A 23741-nucleotide genomic window follows, 5' to 3' on the forward strand; every position below is an offset into this window, starting at 1 on the left:
GCCAATTCCCATTAAATGTGTCTATTAGATGACTTAACACCACAGAAACTTAATTGCATGATTGGATTTTGATTAAGACCATGACGGAGTGATTTTTAAGACGGGTGTTTTTTTATTGGAAGGATTCTGTACTTGATTGGAGCCGATAAACCAGTTTAGGATCAGTGGGAAAGAAACAAAAGCACATTTGGTTTGTACATTGTGACATGAACCGGTCAGCAGCCCTATGGAACCAAATCTAAAACGTGAAAAGGAAAGCTCAAAACATTCAACAGACTCAAAAGTCTTTGGTTCATTTCTCAATTATAAAACAAACATATTTACAAAGCATTTACAACCACCAGTGCAATTCTAAATTCTCAAGTCCTCCAAACTTCATTGTGCTTACACATAGCTGGAACTGTTGCTCCACGATATTAAAGTGCATACTTGCTCAGTAGTTAAGTGCATAGGAAAGTCAGACATAAATAATAGACAAGTGTCTCTGATTCATCTCCATGCTAGGACTCTGAAAAGTGATCAGCAGGACTCAAAAACAATCAGATTTCTCTATCAATTATGTTGACTAATGCACAACTCTTGATAGGTTAAGACGGGTTAACACATTTAAACTCAATCCAGTGTTTCATATGGAAAACTGACATTTTTTCCCAATTAGTCTTAAAGGCACAGTCAGATTTTCTTTTCACCTATCACAGATTCAACTACTACTTTAAAGGGACAGTCCGTCTAAAAACATCTTTATCCACAGTGTGATTTGATCAGATTGATCAGATATTAGCAGTGGCTCACCAAAATACAGCAGCACTGAGTTTAAAATTCCCAAATGACCTCAAACACAGATGATCCACAGTCATTATGAATAGTTTGAACTCTGGAAGCAAAGTGGCTCTGAAACGAGGCTGTCTGTTTGTATGTTTCCCGGTGAACTGTCCCTTTAAAACAACACCTCTGCGTTGATTACACGTGGACATCAAAACCCTCTGAATTTCAAATGTAAAACAGATTGGATTACATTTTTTAGCAATGTATAAATAGTTAGTTTGTTTTTTGCTGAGTCAGACTCACTCATACATCAGTGCAATCTATGGAACCACTGTAAATGTGGAATGAACTGGAGTTACAGGAGCGTTTCGGTCATGAAAATCCACCAATATTATTATTTCATTAAAAAATGCTGATCTGGAAAACAGTCGCGTGCCACTGATGTCAAATATCAGCAATTACCAAACCAAACTTTTAGATTTGGTTCCTGCTATGAACCAAACAGGAGGGGGGAGGGGAAAGATAAGGCCCCTCCCCCCCAAAGGAACTGAATTGGGGGATATGGACAATTCTCTTAATATATACACAGTTTGACAGACAGCTCTGGAAAATCTTGCAGGCGTGAGGAAAAAACTCATAATAAATAACTTAAAACATGGCAAGCTGCATTTGCTTCAGACGTCCTTACTCACGAGGCCGCCCCCCCCCCCGAGCTCATTCAGCGTCTGTTATAATACTGGTAGTGTCCGTTTCGTCGAAGGTCCTCTTGTAGCGCACGGTGGAAGAGAAGTAGGTTCTTTTCTTCTTGTAGATGATGAAGCCGACGGCTAACAAGAGAACGATGATGACTACGATGAAGAAAGCCAGGGCCACGGGAGAGCCGGCAGACTCTGAGGAGCAAAAAAAGGTTGAAGGAGTGTGTCAGTCGTTTGCGGTGATTCCACAAAGTGCGTGAGACGAATATGACTCATCAAACTGTCACTCACCTCAAGCAAGGTTTCACTCATAAACTGACTATCATAGTGACTGACACTAAACCAGGATGTATGGAAATCAATACAAAACATGTCATACAGTAACATCAAGGTACAAAAGTGGCGCTTGTGGTCTGATGGCGACTTGAGGACCTAGTTTACTGCATGCAAGTGCAATTTTAAAAAGGCAAAAACCCATCCGACAAGCCGCGTGTAAAGCAGTGAGCGAGTTGTTTTTAATGCCGCAAGAAACCGACAGTCGCTTACTCGCAGCAACAACAAACAGAATTCTGTATGCCTGTGAATTTATTTAGCTTTAAAAACAGTGAAGTACCCATCGCCTCCTGCCTTTCAACATCCCCAGCCAATCGCAGAGGCTTACGATCGAGGGAGAGAGGAGCTGGAAGTTTTTATCTAGCGATAAAAAAGAAGGCAGAGAAGACGGAGAAGGAGACGTTTGAGCTTTAAATCTAAGTTGGAAGCGTGTGTGTCAAGCGCTGCCGCTTCTCTGACGACGGTGCTGCTGTAACGTCTGAATGTCCCTTGAAGGATCAGTAAAGTCTATATCTATCCGATCCATCTGTCTTCCTCCAGCCCTGTGGCCCAGCACAAACAATATTTGTACCAATTGCAGCCACAGATCAGAAGTACAAAAGACAAACGCAGATCTTACAAAGTCGCTGTGTTTTTGTCTTTCGTCTACTTTACGCGGTACAGCACTACTCACTGGTTGCAGTTTTGCAGACGACCCGACTGTGGCTGGCTTTGCAGCTGACCAGGTTCCAAACGCCTCCTTCTGTCGACACCATGATGGCGCAGCGCGGATCCGACTTCTTGGCCTTCAAGTTTCCAGGCTTCCAGTTGGAGAAGGCCAGAGAAGAGCCGTCGTGCCAGGTTTGTGGCGTACCTGGAAGGAGAGGGGAGCGGGAGGAGACATCACGTGTTGCTGCTGTCTGTGTTCACTTATTAGCTCTTTTCATTTGATCTTGTTCATATTCCTAAACCCTGAACACCGTGTTTATGTTATGAACCTCTTTTTATAGGGTTTACCTTGAGGATCAACATCCATACCCAGCCATACTCGATTGGTGATCAGAGGGTTTTCAGTCATGTAATCTGACACAAAGTCATTCTCCTCTTTGGTGGTTATAGTGAGCAGATGAGCGTCTGTCAGGAGAAGAACAAACACACAAATGAAACCAATCAAACATTCCTAAATCGGCCTTTTGTCTGCATTGAGCTGCGTCTCTCCTCACCCATGCTCTGACAGATGCTCCTGGCCTGCTCCATGCTGTACACGCTGTAGTTGTACAGGCTCATGTCGAAGGCGTAGCAGTGATCCTGGTGCTGCACCCACTTGGACGTACCGTTGCTCTGAGGGCAGTGATTGGCCGCTGGGGCAGCCTGAAGTTTGGCCTCTGATTTATAAAGACACAAGGGGAAAATATGGAGGATATAAAAATGATATCAATGACGAAAACAAAGTGCTTTCAGACTGTGTTGTTCCCCCAGCTCTTACTCTGAGTGGTGGTGGCGGTGGTGTAGCAGAGGGCTCCATCTTTGACAGCGTAGCAGCTTGTCCTCTCCCAGCTTCCAGTAGGGGTCACAAACACACAGCTAACGTGTTGTTGGTCTGAGATAAAGCCCGCCTCCGCCTCTGAGATCTTGGCCGTGTAGTCCAGCCTCGTCCCATCGGACCACTCGTAGGCCGAGCTGCTCGCCTGTGCGTTACACAACCCGTGTTACACCATCTGAGTTACACACAGACACACACACACACTCGTAACACAGGTTCTGGTTCAGATAAAGGTTTCTCTCACGTCTTGGTTGGACAGGCCGATCCAGAGAGGGAAGCCGTCCGTCTTGGCGATGAGCTCCACGTGTGCGTTGTGCTCCATGTCGTGGACGCTCGCCAGGTGGCCGCCGCGCTGACCGCACTCCTCCACCGCCTGGAACCAACTCAGCTTCCGGGATATAACCTGGTAAGTTAGGTTGCCATAGTGCTGGAAATCCTTGGATGAGCGGTTGTACTCATTTTTCAGTTCTTAAAGAGGGGAGGATTAGAAAGAGAGGAGGATTAGACAGGAGAGGCGGTCAGACCAACATGAAACACGAGTGTGGACTGGGAAACACAAACCATTGTCCAGTTTGCAGGCCACAATGGTTCTCTGTTTGTAGTCAGAGAAGTAGAATTTGTTGGTGATGAGCTCCCAGACTCCTTTGGGGTTGAGACCAGCCATGAAATCTCCGTCCACGTCAGGTCTGCCGGATCTCCAGTTGGAATATTGGACGTTTGTGCCGTCGTACCATTTCATCTGGATGTCTGAAGCGGAAAGAAATGACAATAAGACCAAGAATCGCTTACAGGATTCAGAATTCTGTATGTTGAGGAGTCAGTTTGCTGTAGAAGCAGTAACACACACACCGTTGTCGTCTTTGAACATCCCCAGCCACACAAACTGGGCCAGGTTTTGGAACGGTATCAGCTGCTGCTTCACAAACTCGTTCTCCTCTTCATTTCGGATGGTGAGGATGTCTGCCTTTGCATCTGAAACACAGTCAATCAGTGCTCGCATTACTTTGAACGCTAAGTCTGTTATTGGAATCGTAAAAAAATCCTCATTCCAAGTCGTCGCCAAAGTTGCGTCCTTACGGAGTTTTCTGCAGGTTTCGTGAATTTGCCCTTGGTCGAACTCTTCCCATCGGGTGGAAGCCAGCTGGAAGGAGTAACAGTTGATCTTGAACGGGATCCAGTTTGGGCCGTTGATTTTGTGGGGGCACTTCACAGCCACGGATTCTGGCGTGGTGATGATCTCATCTACAATAAAGGAGGCGACAATTGATTAGGGTCCCAGCGAAGGAGATCTTGGTTAATCAAAAGTTAGTTTCTCTCTCATTATCTTGTCGTGTCTGTGTTGTGGAGCGCTCACTGTGCGGTTTGTGGCAGATGGCGCCTTCCAGCTCCGCTTCACACTCTGTGGCTTTCCAGAAGCCGTCAGTATCCAGGTAAACACAGGAACCGCTGGTGACGTCGGAGGACCAGCGACTGAACACGGTGTGACTGTGGTCGGTCCAGCGGTAGTGAATCCCTTCCTGAACACGAAATAACAGAGAAAATTTTTAAAAACATAAGAGAAGCGTGCAAGAACGGCGAATAAACAGTTTCCCCCTCGTCTGTCACGCTCACATCTTCGCTAAAGAGGCCGATCCACATGGGTGTGCGGGCGCGGGATATGTGCACGGTGAGGACGGACTGCAGGAAGGTGTCGGCCACGCTCGCCAGGTCCATGTTGCTCTTCCTGCACTGCTCCAAGGCCTCGAACCAGGTGAGGTTACTGTGGAGCAGCAGGATGGTGTGGTTGTTGACGTTGAACGGCACGGAGGGGATGTGGGACTCCTCCACCTTATCTGACATGAGAGGAACATCACGGTTTACTTTGGATGAACAAGTGTCACGTGACCAGAGGGATAGACAAATTATCTTTATTCATCTATTGTCATCAAGTGTTTCTGTTGCAGAAAATGTTCCATCTTCACAAATCCCGAGGATGAGATGAGTTGACAAGAGTTCTGGGTAACAAATCAACGTTGTGCCTGTGATTTACCTGCATAGTGTTGACAAATGGTCATGTGTTGCATCTCGGTGCAGGCACTGTAGTCCCAGGTCCCCATCATGGCAGAGTTTGGGCTGTTGATCATAAACACACACAGCTCCATGCTCTCTGGAATAAAAGTCTGTCCAAAAAGCAGAAAACAATCATTCAAATGTGGTCAGTTTGAGTTTTACATTGACAGTGAGTTTCCATTGGCTGATGTCCGTGTTGACGTCGGCACAGGCGTGAAGCTAAAGGAGACTCACGTTGACTCGTATCGGCCGGAGCATGCCGTGAAGCAAGGGGTTGAAGTTGAGGAAGGAGACCGGAGACTGATCCATCCATTCCGGTTCCTCGGGTTTCAACTTCAGACCGATCCATATGTGGTCTACGTCGTTCATGCTCGGCAGCAGGGTCGTGATGAAGTCTGGAAACGTGTACGTACACTCATGTTTAGGGTTCAGGATGCATTTGACTCGGATCAGCTGTCAGTATGTGGCAGGACGGTGCGGTCACCTTGCTCCACTTGATCGGCGATGGTCACCAGACTTCCCCTCAGCGACTTGCATTCCTCGTTGGCAGTACTGAAGCTCAGCTGATGACTTGGCTGCATCAGTGTGTAGCACTGAGAAATACACAATAAAATACACGTTTTGATTCATTTCATCAATATCTTCCATGTAACAAGGCCCAACATATCTCAGCCTATAGGGAGGCGTCTCTCATTCTGTAAACAAAACCACTAACGACTCCTCATCGGCTTAGTTTTCTCTCTGTATCCCTGTTGAATGATGTGAAACCCTTGACTCATACTGGCCTAACACCCCAGCCTGACATTTACCGTTGATGCTTTACCATCATTTCTGCCATTAAGCTCAATTGTAGAGGTGGTTGAAGTATCTGAATGCGGGGGTTGGTCTATTTTGAGCAATGACATAAAACTAGACCAACAAACAACTGGATTAACGCAGAGATATAAGGTTTATAGGCAGCGTTGAAGTATTTATGCTGCATTTCCGTTTGATGTATAAAAGTCCCATCATCCTCTTTGCTCAGCTCAAATCTCCCTTTACGTTTCCCAGCGGTTCCTGTTTGACATTAAATTTTTAAAGCTTACACGAAGAAGTCCTGAAAACTAAAGCTCAGCTGAACGCGGCAGTGCTTGGGAGTGTGCAGTGTGTGATCAGACCTTGTTTCGGAAGGCCACAGATTCATTTCCGCAGGAGACTCCTCCGGCGTGAGGCTGCAGAGGGTTTCTCTCCACCGATGTGATGTTGTGCCGCTCGCACACAAAGGGAAGCCGCTGCTGACAACTGTACTCGTACTCTGCCGGGGAATATCAAACAGCAAAGGAATGTTAGTAGGAAAAGAAGACAAAATAGATAAATAATAATTCAGTAAGTTAGAATGTTGCTTTTGGTTTTTTTCTAACACAACCCTGGACTCCAGAATCTGTAGCAATACGATAAGAGAATTGATGTAAAAAATTGTACAAATTGCTGTTCTGATTCAGCCTCCAGCCATTTGGCAAAATTAAAGCTATCCTGAATTTTGGCGCACGCATAAAAAGGGCAGATTTCCATTAAACCAGATGAAAACCTGTTAATGAAACAAACAAAGTACACAAGAGGTGTTTCATCGGGCCGTGCAGAAACAGAAACAGGCCTTTGCTCACCTGGGAAGAGGTTTTCCGGGCTGATGGAAGTGCATCTGCCCAGGAAAACGGAATGATAAAAGTGCATCTGGCTGTAGCTGAAACACACACACACACACACACACACGACACCAGTCAGCATCAAAGTCCTATTCTACAAACACGCGGGGATTAATATATGCATCATAAATATTTGATTGGGGTTTGTACAACATCTCGTGTGTGTGTGTGTGTGTGTGTTTCTGTATCGCATTACGTCATGGGGAAGAAGCGTCCGGGCTCTCTCATGTCGGCCCACCAGCTCTGCTTGTGGGAACTCGATACCTATAAAAAAAAAAAGCATCACAAGCCTCAGCGCTGCATCATATCATTACTAATACAATAACAACCTTTACTGACATAGCACTTTTCTTAAACCGAGCTCACAAAGTGCTTCACGGGGAGGAGAGGGAGCGCGCCGGTGTCTCGGCTGCTGATCGTTGATAACATTCTCGCCAATCTGTAGAGACCGGGTACTTTTACAGCTCTGTCCCCCCGCTAATAATCAGTAATGGAAGAAGAGAGCGGCGAGTGATTATCACTTTATCCCCCCGTCTTTCCCTTTCACATCATCAATATTACAACCTTGCAGATAGCGGAGTAATCTGAGAGCCGAGATAAGAATGCGTGCAGTTTGGTCCGCGGTGACGCGGGGCAGAAACCCTGCTGCACCCCCGACCCGACCGTGCAGAGAGTCTGCTGCTGATTTATGACTTATAAAAGAACCACATCAACACATATGCAGATGAACCATGACCCAGGTCACTTTCTAACACTGTGATTTAGGGCCTCTTTGTCCATTGTTGATGGTCAATTCTAATTAATTCTGAATCAATAAACTTGCAAAGGCATAGCGGCGAACAATGAAGGATTTATGAGACGGGTGTGGTTTGTAGGCATTCATTCTGTTGACGCGTTTAAAGTTTGTATTTCATATCAGCTGTGTTATTGTCTCAGCTTGCCTGCTTGTTTGCTTGTTTGCTCGCTGACTAAAAACTAAACAACTTTCCAGATATAAAGAGGGAAGAATGTTTCCGGTCAGACGGTCCTATGAGGCAAATACCGTGACCCTGAGTGAACAGAGTGAACAGAGTGAACGGCCCAGACGCACATATTTCTCCTGATGAGGTGCCACTCCTTTGAGAACATACTGATAAGCTCAGTTTCTGTTTCCTGTGTTTTTGTTGTTGTTTTACCTTCGTGACATACTGGTGGATCTGTCTGGCAGCGGTGAAGCTAAGCGGTGTAGCCAGTCTGCTTCCGTTCGCGGCGCAAAAGAGCATCGCCTCTTCGAACGGCAGCTTGGGCTCGGTGATGAACCAAAACTCTCTCCCGTCTATAAAGATGGACGACTGATGATGCCCACCTGAAGATCACAACAGACAGATGTTGGTTGCAGCTGATTGGTGGGAGGAAATGCCACTGAAAGATCAAAACTTCACCAAGAAAACAAAGAAATCTGTATCTGTTCTGAAGGTTTCTTGGTTACCTGGGTTGTACCACTCAGGGGTCTTTGGCGTTTTTCCTAATAAAAGAGAAAGAAGGAGAACATCTTGAATCCTTGGACAACTTTAGAGATATTAATACCTCCCTCTAGGTTTTGAAGCCACACTGTAATTATTTTCCCGTCTTGATTATTGCGTTTATAACTCCTCACATAAATCGTCTCAATTAATTGAACGGGGGTGCTGTGTGGCCACCAAATGCCCGCAAAATAACGAGCCCACTTTAATAAGCAGCATGAGAGATGTCAGCTCTTACACACACACACACACACACACACACACACATAATAGCATTCGTGTGTGTAATCTTACCCCGGGGTATTTGGCAGACCCACTCCAGCCTGGCGTCACAGTGAAATGGAGTGGCGTAGAACGGTGTGGGCGGCAAGTCGTGGATCAGAAACACAAACAAGTGTTTCAAGCTGCTCTTCATTGTCTGATAGAGACAAAAAAAAATTGTTTGATTCCACTCTTTATGTCCTCAGCCTCTACGATGACCCGATCAGCCTTTGTCTGTTGGTTACGCAATGCGTGACATTACACATCTGGTGTGTGTGTGTGTGTGTGTGTGTGTGTGTGTGTGTGTGTGTGTGTGTGGTGAGGTCAAAGCCTGAGCACCCGGACAAACAGACGGTCGGACAGAGAGCGTGACTCTTACCAAGTCACATCAAGCTGCAAAAATATCATCGGGGCCAATCTGAACTGGAGATATCTGGAGTGACAAAGTGTCCGAGCGCCATAAAAAACAAAGATAATGGACTGTTCAGACGAGCTGCCAGGATAACGGCGAAGCATTTTGTTTTCAGGCAGCATGTGGGATATTATATCAGAGTCAGTGGGGGTGGAATTTAGCTGCAGGACATCTCATGACTCCCACAAGCAGCTGAGCAAACGGACTTTAGCCACAGATGAAGCTGTGTTTTACGAAAAACAAAGATTCACAAAAGAAAAGAATGAAAAAAAAAGTCACAGTAATTGATTAATTTCTCTATTTTCAGATCGGATCAAAGCTACCGTCTCTGAAAATGTTAAAGCAGTCGCTGACTCACTTTAAATGCAGTGCAGTCCCGATTGTATGCGTCATCCTCGTGGAAATCCTGGTGTAAAATACTCATGGAGACCTGTGGAGACGTAAACAAACACACTCAGAACTAAAGGAGACAGGGAATATGATTATCTGTGTTTTATCACATATTAGTCCCACGTCTTCTCGCACTGTGTCGTGTCAGATACTCACAGGTCGCCCGTCGCTCCACTGCCAGGAGCGTTCGGCCGGGTTCCTCTTGTTCAGACCGACCCAGAAGAAACGGTCATCACTGCAGAGGGGAACCGTTTAGATGCGTAGGGATGTGGAGGATACAACCAGGATCATGACACACAATGTGCAGCACGTGCAACATGCGACAAGTATGTGTGTGTGTGTGTGTGTGTACCTGATGGTGTCTCTCATGACGTAGTGGAGGGCCCTCATCTCGTCAGGTTGTGTGAAGCTGGGCAGGGTGGCTCCCAAAGCCTGACAAAACCTCTCAGCTTCCTCCCACGAGCGCTTCCTGCTCAGCCTCTCCTCGTGAAACACCTGCACGACACACACACACACGCACACACACACACACACCACAACTATTCACATTCAATGCACTCAATTACAGTAACAAATTCTGTGCAGTGAGACAGTGTGAGATAGGACTTCCTCTGCTTCACACATAGATTCATAACTTCCCCCTACATGGCTGCAGAGATGTGCAGTCATTTGTTCTCAATGTGGTTAGCATGAAAAAAAGTTCACAGCTGTGTGTGTGTATGTGTGTGTGCAAGTTGGGTTTGTGTTACAGGTGATGGATTCTATTACAGCCAATACACAGTCACACACAGACACAGACACACACACACACACACACACACACACACACACACACACACACACACACACACACACACCTTGTAGCAGTGTTTGATGTTTGGTCTGGACATCCATCCTTCTGGACAGGGCGCGCTGGCGTTGGGCTCGGCCTCTGGCGGCGGGGGAGGACTGATGTCCGTCCTGCAGATGGTGCCGGCTTTGAAGGAGGTGCAGTTCTTCACCTCCCACGTGCCGAGGGGTTTGGCGGTGGACATCACTGCACAGCCTCCCTGTCGATCTGACAACCAGGAGCAGAGGACAACTGCATATAACGTCGGCGTGGCTGTGTGGGCATACACACTCTTTCTAAGCATTGTACAGAAAAGAACGCAGGTCTAGTGGCCTACACGCACACGCACACACACACACACACACACACACACACACACACACACACACACACACACACACACACACACACACACACACACACACACACACACACACAGCAGGCTTATATAATCCATCCAGTTTGGTTCTTCTATGCACAGATATAAATATGGACTCACTCCTATCGCATTACAGGACTCCTTTTGTTCTCACCTCTTTATTTATGACATTTTATACACTCATAAATCTGAGTGCAGTTCCTCTCTCCTTCATTAGTGTGTGATAACGCTAAACTTCACTTACTGGATGGACCTGCAGATCTATTCCAGCGTTGTATTTGTCACTAACCTGGTTCGAACCAGCCCCAGTTGGTGTAGGTCACATAGCCCTGGGTCTCGTCCTTGCTCAGCCACTGGTACTCGCCTGTGTTCTTAATGTCCTGCAGCCCAATCCAGAAATACTGACTCTGGTTGCTGATCTGCTCCACCAGCATACGGCTGATAAACGCCTGCTCAAACCTGGAGAGAATTACTCAATATCAGTACATTGGTGCCGCTCAGACTCAGAAGTGCGACAGTGAATGTGGTGCAAAAGAATGAGACGTCAAGATGATGAGTCAAGCGCTGAATTCAGACAGTCAGAGAGAGTTTCATAGCAGTGGAACCAGAGAGTGTCTGTGTGGAGAGCTGAGGCTTCTGGAGAGTCTGGAGGGTCACAGGCTCTGTACCTGTTTCTGATGGTGAGGTTGCAATGATCTTTGAAGCCGGCTTCCTTGGAGTTGACTTGGAAACACGAGTTGCCGTGTCTCCTCCAACCCTAAGGGGAGAGGAAAGTTCTACTGATTTAGGGAGCAAATGTGGACAAAATCTGAATATTATAATTGAAGACAACATGTAATCAATAAACCAATATATATGTGATCTGAATTACAATGCACATCAAATTCTCAGCCAAAATGCTGAAACGAAAAACAGCAGAGTGCCGTTTCGTCTTGCTTCACAATGCCACTTCCTCTTTTGGATTCCTGCGTCTCTATGAACAGATGGTGGGACGCCACCAGTTCTGCATTCAGCCCTTTAGGGTTTGCTGTTCTTGTTCTTGTGTCGTCATCTGAAACAATTGTCATCCGAGCTCCCCGGTGAATAATCCACAAAGCAAACACTAACCCACTATCTCGCAATTCTGTGTAAGCAGGATGGACAGAATATTTGGTTTTGTAAAATGCTCGTATGTGGGTCCTTGTTGTGTTGTAAATAAATAAACAAACACAAAGAGACTCACAGACTATGATTATACAACGTATTGAAGATGAAAGTAAGCAGACATTACTTACACCCTCTAGTGGACATCCGGCAGCCCCTGACGTCGACTCTGTGACTTGTCCTTTCTTCTGACACATGAAAGGAAGCCTTTGAGTGCAATTCCCAACCCACCAACCATGGGACTGTGGAAAACGGAAACATCTTGGATTTAGAAATCACAAACATAACAAAATGAAGGAGATGATCACAAGACACAAACACGGTCAACACACACACGCCCACGCCCACGCCCACGCCCACGCCCACACACACACACACACACACACACACACACACAGAGGATGGGTGGGGTTACACAAAAGGACACACACCTCTCCAGAGTAGAAGACACAGCTGATGTCGTTGGTAGGCTGGGCTGGTTGGTCAGAGTGCCAGTAGGTGAAGGTGACGGGCGCCTGGTCGGCCCAGCTGAACAGGGTGGGGTTGGTGCCGGAGCCGATCAGACCGATCCACACATCCAGCTGGTCATCTGGTGAGGTAAACACACGTCAGCATGTCAGTTTAGGGAAGTTTGAACCTTTAACCGAGGATACATTTGGAATTAAATGCTCATTTCCACTGCAAATCAACCGATTCCCTATTCTCAAGCGTCTCAACACAATGCTGTCTACAGAAAACCCTGTCAGTGACCTAGTTTAGATGTGAATGACCTGTAAATACACACAAGTTGATGGTAATCCTTAAAGTTAAGGGAACGTGCTGATGACGGATTTACCTGCGTGGAAATTGGTGCTGATCAGCTCCTTGGTGTCGAGGGAGTGCAGGTTGGCCAGCGAGCCTTCTCCTCCTCCGGCCGTGTCATTACAGCGTAGGAGGGCTTCTGCAAAAGTCAGAGGCTCGTCCTTCATCAACTTGTAACACCAGCCGTTCCATGGGAGCCAACCGTCGGCACAGACCGTCTCGCTATACAGCGTGGACTCTACAGTGAGAGGAGAGAGCAGAACAGGCGGAAGGTGACCAACACAGTCGGTAAAGAGGATGTAAGGAGAAGTGCAGCCTCCTAAAGGAAGCAGGACTTTTGTGGACTCTTGGTATTTTGGAGAGAAGAAGAAAAAGTGACCCAAAAGAGTGTGGCGTACCCGCTGCTGCTGTGTCAGAGGCATTGACGCTCTTCTTGCAGACGTACGGCAGCCTCTTGTTGCACGACTCGGACTCGTAGGCACGTTTGGAGTTGAGCACTCCGCAGTCTGATTCCAGGAGGATGGAGGCAGAGAGCATTCCTGGCACAAACACAAACCCACACAAAAATGGACTTTGATATCACTTATAGGCCGTTGTGCCTGCAGAGTGGAGAAGTAGCATCGTTCTGCAGTCACCATAACAACACGCACACGGGGTAGTAAAGAGAATTCATGATGAAATACTTCAGTTCCTGTGACTAAACACTGACACGCAGTTCATTCTAGCAACTGTAAAGAGCTCATATATCAGTGCAAGTCCGGATGGTTATAGTATCCTTGAAGGTCAAACTGCAGTGTGAGGACAACGCCTCCCGTCTGATACGCACAAAAGGAGCACAATGCCTTACAGAGGCTGGCAGGCTGCATAAAGCCTTCCATTCAGTACTATTAATGGCTTATTCAGCAACAATAACAATCCCAACGCCACGCCGTGTACAATAAGCAGGCACAACGAGCTTCTTTACCACACTGGACTTATTGTTTCTCTGACTGACACCACGTCTCAGTTTATGGCACGGCGCCAGCGACAGCAGATCACAACAGCGTGCAGCTTGTGGTTTGTGAGGAGACGTTTCAAACAACGGAAAACTGACAGCCTCGGCGTCAGCGTCACGCGTCTGCGGCGGTTAGAGCCGCGTTTGCCGGATCTGTGACGGCCCCTCGATCCGCTACGTGTGCAGAAAAAGTACGACTCCAAATCGGGAGAGGAGGTAAATACACTAGAAAACACACTGAACCAATGCCTCACCTCCTTCCCAGGCCACGTAGGTGAGAGGAGAGCCGTCAGACCACTGCCAGCCCTGAGAGGTGTCCAGCTGATGGAGGCCGATCCACATCTTCTCAGGCATTTTTTTCAGGCCGTCCAATACTGCAACACATGAGAGCAAAGATATGACAGAGTGAGAGGATTGTCCGACATGTGCAGCCAGTTTCATTGGCGTACGCCTCATCGGTGTGTGTGTTTAAGTGAGAGCAACCATGGTGACTTTGAATGTGGCATGAGAGTTGGAATAAGACCAACGGTAATAAAGGTTATTTTGAGAAAGTGGTACAACCAGAGAGATCACGTGGATGTAAACTGAATGGGACACAAACCAGGCAAATCACATTCAAATGGAACAAGCTGAGTGTTTTGTCAGACAGGCACCGCTTATTTGACTTGGATTCAAATTGTCCCAATTGCCGTGATGTCCAAGATGAAGTGTCCCCACTCCAGGGAACCACCTTGTTTGACGTCAACAGCGGACGTAGCGAGTGACGCGACTAAAGTGACGCCATCCCTTCTCCACATTGCATCAAGCGTCTTGTGTAGTTCGTGTCCGGGCAAGTTCACATCGATCTGAGGCACAGGGACGCCAAATAAACCGCCCACTCGGTGTAATAAAACACATCTAACGACGCAAACACACAGATTAATGTGGAGGGACTGAAGCGAGAAAGAGAAAGAGAAAGACAAAACACACATTCTGTCAAAGTGGAACAAAAACCTGTCAAAAATCCGAAATCTAAGCCATTGGAACCTTCAAGATCCTTGAAGGAGCAGCTTCACCAATATTCCACATTGGTTTACTGCACGACCCAGAACATGAAACCAACTGTGGAACATAGAGTGTGGCTGCAGAGGGAGATATGAAGTCTTAGAGAAGCTGACCTCTGTGACATCATACCAGTGAGCTCATGTCATTCTTAAGTACTGGCATGCGTTGTTATTACATTACATTACGATCATTTGGCAGACGCTTTTATCCAAAGCGACTTACATTACATTACATTACCACCCTTCGCAGAGGGGGGAGCAATTGAGGGTTTGGTGCCTTGCTCAGGGGCACCTCGGCAGGGGCTTGAACCGGCAACCCTCCGGTTCCTGAGCGGAAGCACGACCCACTGAGCCACTGCCTCCCTTATTATATATTATGAAGTGTCTTCTTGTGCCCTGAAAGGTTCTATTCAAATCAAATCTATTATAATGATTGTAATTACCTGCTGTGGCAGAACAGAAAGAGAGAGACTTAAGTCGTGCTCTCCTAAAGTACATAATTAAGGTTTCCTTTGCTGATGTGACGCACGCCTTACATTTTAAACTTCACTCCAGAGAAAGTGGTGTAACACGCGATTTTCAAATACGCAGCGGCAACGTGAACGTGCTGCTTTACGTCATCTTTCTCACCGGTGCAACCTGTAACAACATAAGAGTCAGAGTCAGCTGACTGAACCCGATCAGCCAGGGCGAACGTCCTGCTGCTGCTGAGACACTCCAGGTACTTCATGCTTCAGGTTTCAGAGCAGCAGCACCTCTGTTGTCTAAAGCACCGACGGGGCCCTTGTGCTGTCACAGGGCGCAGTTTCTCTTATACTTTGCATGTCGTTCTGCACGCACAGCAAATCTCTGTGCGGTGATGTCACATGCTAGATAAAAACCTGGAGTGGACAGCAGTGTGAGCGGAGGTTGAGCTGTGTCTAAAGAGATGCGTTCATGACTCAAAGAACTGATGAGACAGGAAGAACTCTGCTCATTCAACTGTTTTCTTTTCATTAAATGAACATCCACACACACCTTTGCACCCTGAGCTGAATGAGAGCGGGTGAATGTAGCGTGTGTTGCATTGGAACTTTTGAAGACCACATTTGGTAATTTCAAACAGGTTGTTTCCAATTCTCCTCCCTCAGTCGCTGCAGCGGCTCGCAAACCACTTGAAAATTTGTCAGCAAACGAGAGCGGAAAGCCCCGAGTCTGAGAGCTGAAGCACTTCCACAGAAACGCTGAAGTCCCTGTGGCTATTCTAACAAAACAAACTCAAACTCTGGGGAAAATGAACATGATCAGGAAATTAGGACAGAATAAGCAGAGACAGAAGAGGGTGGGAGGAGGAGAAGGAGGAGGAGAGAGAGGAAGAGGAGGAGGAGGCTACACCTGCAACATGAGATGCTTATCTCTGCGGCGCTCTAATTAGACAGGAAGTGGGCCTTACAGGTTTTGGAGAGGAAATCCTCGTGAGCAGACAGGCTGAGCAGATCAGCTCCCTGACTGCGGCATGAATCCAAAGCTTGGTGCCAGGTCACCGCTGCGTTCGGGACAAATTGGTAGCAGGACTTCCCTTCCGGCCCGGCGAAGAGAGTCTGGCATCCCTCCTCTGCAACGGAAAAAAAGGCAGAATATCTGTGTGACTAAGCGTGTTATTCATCTCTGTTTACCCTGGATGGGTTTCAACATGATTTATTACATGGCAGGAGGAAGAAAGCAAGACAACAGCCTGAACACATTGGGCTCATTATAGGTCACTGATATCATGATTACATCTTGGAAAACAAAAGATCCGCGCAACAGAAACGATTTGTGATTCCAAACGGCGACGATGGTAAAACCACAAAAAGCTACGTAGAAAGAATAAAACACAACACACCAGGTTTCAGACAGTTCCCCAGCTTCCTGTCTCGGTCATAGTCGGAGGAGGTGGAACACCAGGACAGTCCGGGGGAATCTTCATCCGGGAGGCATCCGTGAATCCAGCTGCCATTGTAGTGGAAAGGAAACTCACACGGGGCACCGGCAGAGTTCCCATCGGTCGTGTGCACCACTACAAAAGAGGGACAAAGACAAAGTCAAAGACCGATCACAAACTTCTAAAACGTGGCCTGTTATACAAGTGAACTGTGACTCCACGTCTCGGTTCCAAAAACCGCGCCGACGACTCGTGAGACGCAAACATAAGCTCGGCAGAACACTTTACTCATGCGTGACAAAAAATAAGCTCCAAATTTTGGACTCGGAAGAGATGAAACCTTTCTTTGGGAACAATTGTTGGCTAACCGAGTTGGGCAGAAATTGGCACGGGCAGATTTAGATTTGGCCTTGAATACGAAGGATTTTTCGCACTTGTAAATAATGGAAAAAAGGAAATGTAACTTAAATAATACAAGCAATAGTTACATCAGCTTCTGTGCGTTTGTAAATCAAAGCTGTAACTTTGCCTCGACGTGGAGGAACTGCAGCTTTGCAACGCAGAAAGAACAATTTGGTGAGACGGGAGGAATTAAATAGTCCCCGGTGTAAACAATCTAATAATGGCAGACGTGAGAATGGGCTTGTAGGCGTGTTTGTTCAAAAGAGAGAACGAGACAGGAGAGAGATCAAATGTTATGCTAATGACGGGGAAAAATAGCTTTAATTCAAAAATGACTGGAGATATACAGATGTAGTAGTGATGTGAATTCATGTGCACGCCTCTCTGCATCCACTCCATTAAACGTCTTCTTCTGCTACGCTGACGGCAGGAAACACTCGAGGCGCAGTGTCTTCTTCTGCAATACACAGACGGTGAAAAGAGTTTTGCTGCTTTAATACTTTGGAGCTCAGAGCATCTTGGGGAAAGTGATGAGTGTTTCTCCTCAAGGACGAAGATAACAGCGTTTAGGTTTCAGCCGCGCTTCTATTTAAAGCAGCAAAGGGCTTTAGAGGAGAGGAGAGGAGATACCGCCGCCGTACTTTCTCAGGAAAAAACGTGCGTATTGTCATCTGTTCAACGTCACTCCAGGCTATCTGATGAGTCAAGACCACGACTCATTACTGGATCTTCATTTATCTGCTCTCCAGCTTTCCTGTCCTCTTGAGTTCCAGCGTTAATCTTTGAGCCGTTTCCTATCATTTATCGCGACCATCTCACGCCGTGCGACGGAACCTCGTGCGTTTCGACACCTTCCAGTGAAGGGAGCAGCGTTTACACAACAACTCAACACACTCCAACAACACAACACACAACGCCACAAGTTAGAGTCGGGTTTCATCGACGCCTCACCTGCAATGTCCACAAAAGAAATCATAGCTTCACAAAGGAAGGAGGGCTGTTAGATTGGATTGTTCAGGTGTACATAATAAAGTGGAAACGGAGTGTAAAATGATACACAAAACCAGGAAGATCGGCGTTATTTTAAGTATAATTCAGAAAAAAATTTACTCATTCTAATTCAGGAAGTTCTAGTTTGTAGATCCATCTCTTACTACAAAGTGTGTGAGCTAACCAAACTGTGTGTGTTACAGTCTGAGCAGTATTCAGCTGCTTGATGTCACGTGGGACTTTTTTAATCACACAATGAGATTCTCCATAACTTGTGCTGCCATTTTTTTCCGACGACGCCTCTCTCTCCTCTTCTTGTGATTAAAACGTTTTGCAGCCAAGATAAGCCAACACACAGCTTGGACTGTCCTGATTGCCCCCCCCCCCCCCCCCCCCCCCCCGCCCCCCTGCTTCAGGCCCCAAGGTGGCAACAACTGTGTGGACTCTACTCTGGTGTGCAACTCTTGTACTTTTGTGTGTTGTGTTGGCCAGACGTGTAGGGAAGGATACGAAGATGTTACATTCATGTTGGCATGTAAGTAAAGGACGCAAAACCAAAACAAAGCTTTGAGAGTGGGAGGGGATCTACTGGGTTTGAGTGAAACAAACAGTCCTACACACACTTTGCTATGTCACATCAGGAAAAACCACAACATAAAAGCACAATATGTTCCTTTGATGGCTGATAACTAGCCAGGAATTCAGCTGTACCATCAGGGCTGCTGCACCGGGCATCTTTGAAATGTGCAGTTAAGAACCAAAAAATAATAATTTATGTGTTCCCCTGCTGGCAAACACAAAAGCAGTTAGAAATGGCCAGCTGGACTCCAAGCTGCGAAGCTTAACACAATATGTCTCTATTCTTATGGATAATTAGGGCGGAAAAAGAGACGGCGTACGAAATATCACAAAAGACGGGCCCGGGAGTTGTTTACAAGCAGGAAATACAAATGGTTTGAGTGACGCCTCTAGTTTGGGCCTGCGAAACAGAAGTGAAAGCGAAGGTGTGCGGCCGCGGCTACAATCAGCAGACGCTGAGGAGAGGAATTCCCCCAGCGTCCCAGAGAAACGGACTGTAGCTCAGTTTAGACTCTGATGTGCTCAGCTCTTACAGTAAATCTGAGAAGGAGACCGATCCCTTCATCTGTAACCTGACACGCCACAGTTTTGTTACTTTGGCCGCCGTGCCAATAAGTGATCGGAAGGAAGAAACACGCCAGTCAGGTTCTGCAGCGAATAACACTAAAACCAGAGAAGGCGCTCTGCACAGAAGCCACGGGACAGACGGACAGACGAGCTGGATATCCCAGGGTGTGAAATTGGAGCGGATCCTCCCTAAATCCCAGAATTTAAGATGGAGCACTTAACTTGACACAGACTGCACCTCACTCTTGTTTCACTCCTTGTCTGAGCCCCTCCCCAGGCATTAGTCAGTGCTCTGCCCTCTGTAATGGATTCCTCCAAGCACTTTTTACAGTGCTGCTGACAGATCTGTAAGCACTTTCTCTCTCCCTGCGTAAAGGGAACGCACACTCACCGTGGTACGGCCTCTGGCAGATGTTGTCGTCGGTTCCATCTCTCACCCAGACGTCAGAAGAGTCCCGCTTGACAGTCACTTTCCCATTGATGACCGCCAGTCCCATTTGATAAAGGGTGTAAACGGTTCCGTCCAGGCAACGCCACCACAGCGAGTTGCTCGAACCGCAGTCCAGCAGGATCAGGGTCTTGTTGCTGACCTCCAGGCCCAAGCAGAGCGACGTTTCCACGTGGAAGAGCCGGTGAGCTGAGCCCCACTTCCACAACTGGGACCCCTGGTTTGAGTCGCAGGAAGAGAGGCTCAACCCTGCAGAAGCCTCGGCCACCAGGCACTGAGCTGCGGCCGCGTGCCAGATGCTGAAAGCTTCCTCATCTGTGACGACGGCACAAAGAGAGAAATACGTCAAATAAGTTGATTTGACCCCGGGTGCCCTTTGTCTCCATCAAACACACACTGAGCTCTGGACTGAGGGAGTCTCACACACCAACCACATCAAAACAAAGTCTCAAATGTATATATTTTCTAATTCACTTATTTGTACCAATCATTCAAATCATCAACATTAGTAAACCAGTGAGCGGTCAATCATAGAAATAGTGTTATTGATAGAATATGGAAAAAGTGATAGAGTTCAAATCTAAACCTGTAAAGTCTGAGGTCATTCTTGCCCTTTTCCATCCATAAGAGGAACCAACCCTTTTAAAAACAGTCACATTAAGTGGGAGAAAACAGAAAAGGTATTGATCCATAAAGTCTCAAAGTGAAACCCTGAACGCCTCTCGGTCTGCTCACACTTTAATCAGGTTTTATTCTCTTAATTTAAGCTTTATTCTTGCAGCATGTCCCGACATAACAAAAAGTAGAGGCATTTAATGGCCACAGGTTTAAGTTACGAGGTGTGTATATTGATTATGGCATGATGAAGGGATTTCAAAGCAGTTCTAGGGGGGAGATTTACTGCCTTCAGACTGGGTTACGACATTTGTTTACAAGACAATGACAGTTTTTATGACTAAATTCCAGAAGGTAATCAGCTCTTCTACTTTTTATTCAAAGTCTGCATGCGTACAACGTTTTCCTCTCACATCATACACAGCAGTTTAGTTACAATTCTTAAATGTACTAATATTTTATTCACAAACCTCATTTAAAAAGCTACAATCTTTCCTTGCTGTATGTTTTACGCTGTAATCGTTTAGATGTATTATTTATGCTTAGTTATTATTTTTATATTATTGTTTGTTGCTTTATGGGTACTATATTTAACAAAGGATGAAGGTAACCCAAATTCAAATATGAAACAGAGACCTTTTACATGTTAGAAGCAGAAATGAGGAGATAGTTGAGCTTTTTACTTGATGACAGATGACATAGTTTTCTATCAGTGAATTGATTTTGCCCCATAATAATCACTACCAACTGATGATATCCGGTGTTGTGACTTGACTGAGTTGACGGAAATGACTCTTTGAAACATCGATCAGCTCCACGGTGGTTGATAGTGTCAATAAACGTGTTATAATAACTCGTATAACTAGTTTGGGATGTTTACAGCTGAATAGGAGGGAAGAAGCGAAACCCGCCCACAGGTATGCGAGGAGCCGACCAGCCCACACGGACTCACTCAGAGACAACATTCAATTAGAGTCTAGAATCAGAACATGTATTTTTGCTGGACAGAACATACAGATTGTTTATCGACGCCCGGTCCGGGGACGTAAACGTAAACAGAGCAGCAGATAGTAGCGGAGTCGCGATGAGTGTGCAGTTTATCTCAGCTGTCAAAGTGCGTTATGGTGTCACTTATTAATGACAAACGAATTGTGAAACATTAAGTTTCAAAAGAAGTTTCCTTCCTCCGTTGTGCCCCAGCAGGTTGAAAGCTAATATTTGTGTCTTCGGTTCCAATTCGGATTAATGTCGAAGTTAGTGAAAACGAAAGAAAAAAAAAGAAGCGGCTTTGTTGTAGCGTGAGAGCACATTCATAAAAGCTAATTCTGTCCGTGGTTTCAGTTACTCACCAGAAGTTTTGGTGCTAACCAGGGAAGAACTTCCCAGGAAAACTGTTGTCTCCCACACGATCAACAAACAAAGGCAAAGTGTCGGTATTCTCGCCATCGTCACGACTGGGAGTTTTTGTCGAATTCATGCAGAATGTGGCTCCGCGGAGCGCCAGGCGGTGAAGAAACAGGTCGATCGATGTCGGAACTGCGAACCGAAAGTGATCCGCGCTAACTAACCCACTTCACACAACTGTCAGCTGTAGTAACGAGCACAGACCCGCTCCAGGTTCGGCCACTGGCAAGCTAGCCATGAAAACATTCACCACTTCCGGTTTGGTCTTAAAAATAAAAGCGTCGTTGATTATTAAAATCGTCTCTCGGTCGATTGTTTACATTGTTCAGTATTACGCGTAGAAAAGCTGTTTGGGAAGTAGGAAATATGCAATCTATGTCATTCATTCAGTAAACCTGCTGTCATTCTGTCATATTGGCAACACTAGAGCATTAAAAGACAGAGAATTATGTTTTTTCTTTTTCCTGATGCTTAGACACATTTGTTTACGACAGTTGTATTACGATTTGAAATACAACCAATGTTTTATGAATGAATTACTGATATGGGAGTTAAAAATAGATCATAAAAATAAAACGTTATTCTGAAAATAAACTATGAAAATATTCGAAAGGCGGGATGTTGATTGAATTTTTGGAGTCAGATTCAGCAGACGTTTGCATTACTGGCATCAATATCAGTGCCTGAAATATTGTTTCTGTATAATCCACTGGAATGTGAATCTATTCCCAGATTTGTGTAAATACGTGTGTGTATGCGCGCGCCCACTGTATGTAGTTTATTTTAGTAAAGATCCTTATTTTCCGGCTCTGCCCTGCTTGTCCGCTCTGCTTTACTCCCCCTGTGGGTTCTTCGCTCCCTGATATTCCGGATATTCTCTCCAATCATCAACCAACTACACGCCCACTGGCCTGTGACCATAATCCAAAACGCTGCATGTTGTGTTCCATTCGCCAACCGCACTTACGTTGCAGTGAAGCTCAGCATCATCCTTTATTTGTAAACACTGCAAGGCATATGAATTATGAATTAGCTCACCACTTTATGTCAGATGATTTCACAGCAGCCGCCATCAGTTTCACGTTTACTCACTATACCTTCCTGTTCCCTCCAGGGTTTCAGTTTGGTTCTGCCACACGCTGCAGCTTCTATTTATGCCATGAAATATTTTGGAACCTGCTTTGGATCACAGAAAAAGAGGCAGACGCTAATAGGCCTGTTTCCATACCAAGAAAGGAAGCGTTGGTTGCTTTGTTAGTGATGTCATTGTGAAATTATTTCAGTCAAGTAAAGTACACAGATACATTTTGTTCTTTGGAAGTGGAAGTGAACTCAGACAGGCCTTTAACTTGACAAAATCAGACATGTTGTGACCATACACTCCTGCTGATTCTCCATGTTCATACAATATACATGAGTGTGTACTCAGTGGCAAAATGAGGTGTAATATGTTTGTTTTGATACAATGAGTGTGACGATGCATTATTAGAGTCGCTGTGTGTGTGTATACTGTATCAGCAAGAGCAGTTTTATTTGTATAGCTGTGTGGGAAATTGTGTGTGTGTGTGTGTGTGTGTGTGTGTGTGTGTGTGTGTGTGTGTGTGTGTGTGTGTGTGTGTGTGTGTGTGTGTGGGTGGGTGTGTGGTGTGTGGTGTGTGTGTGTGTGTGTGTGTGTGTGTGTGTGTGAACAAAAAACATTCATCCTTCCTGCTTCCTAAAATAAAACACTTATTTTTAATCTCTTAAGAGCAATTCATACAATCTAAAGTGCTTTTTTGTTTGTTATTATGATCAAAATAGCACAGGAACACACACACAGCAGGCTCGTTTCTGAGAAGAGCTGGCAATGTTGTGTTATAAGAGAAACTCATTATATCATTCATATCTCCCTTTCTCTTTTTAGCTCTAAATTGCAATCAAAGAAGGCCTGCAGACGGACATGACACTCAGTTCTTCTTTCATCTGCAGGATACACAAACTGAAGTCATTTGTGAGTGTAAGAAGTACATGCTTGACTAATAATAAGGGAAAGA

General features: G+C 45.9%; 1 protein-coding gene across 1 annotated transcript; it reads right to left on the reverse strand.

The window, feature by feature from the left end:
* Nucleotides 1–124: 124 nt before the first annotated feature.
* Nucleotides 125–21921, reverse strand: ly75 (lymphocyte antigen 75). The gene is made up of 35 exons (XM_076156311.1): nt 21654–21921; nt 19633–20004; nt 16665–16838; nt 16233–16394; nt 14012–14131; nt 13162–13302; nt 12798–13001; nt 12394–12551; nt 12094–12204; nt 11488–11576; nt 11109–11278; nt 10469–10668; nt 9964–10106; nt 9768–9846; nt 9580–9651; nt 8843–8966; nt 8515–8550; nt 8222–8391; nt 7243–7310; nt 7008–7084; nt 6522–6658; nt 5849–5957; nt 5599–5759; nt 5345–5474; nt 4927–5147; nt 4670–4832; nt 4393–4557; nt 4165–4287; nt 3877–4062; nt 3560–3783; nt 3259–3460; nt 2996–3157; nt 2790–2906; nt 2467–2646; nt 125–1655 (listed from the first exon to the last, which is right to left on the reverse strand). Exons 1-35 carry the CDS (start codon nt 21748–21750, stop codon nt 1480–1482), a joined length of 5223 nt encoding a protein of 1740 aa, XP_076012426.1. The 5' UTR covers nt 21751–21921; the 3' UTR covers nt 125–1479.
* Between the last annotated feature and the right edge of the window lie 1820 nt (nt 21922–23741).

This window comes from Genypterus blacodes, unplaced genomic scaffold (genome assembly GCF_046128005.1).
Source record: "Genypterus blacodes isolate CSIRO-AG114 ecotype Tasmania unplaced genomic scaffold, CSIRO-AGI_Gbla_v1 ptg000067l_1, whole genome shotgun sequence".
NCBI classification, from domain to species: domain Eukaryota; kingdom Metazoa; phylum Chordata; class Actinopteri; order Ophidiiformes; family Ophidiidae; genus Genypterus; species Genypterus blacodes.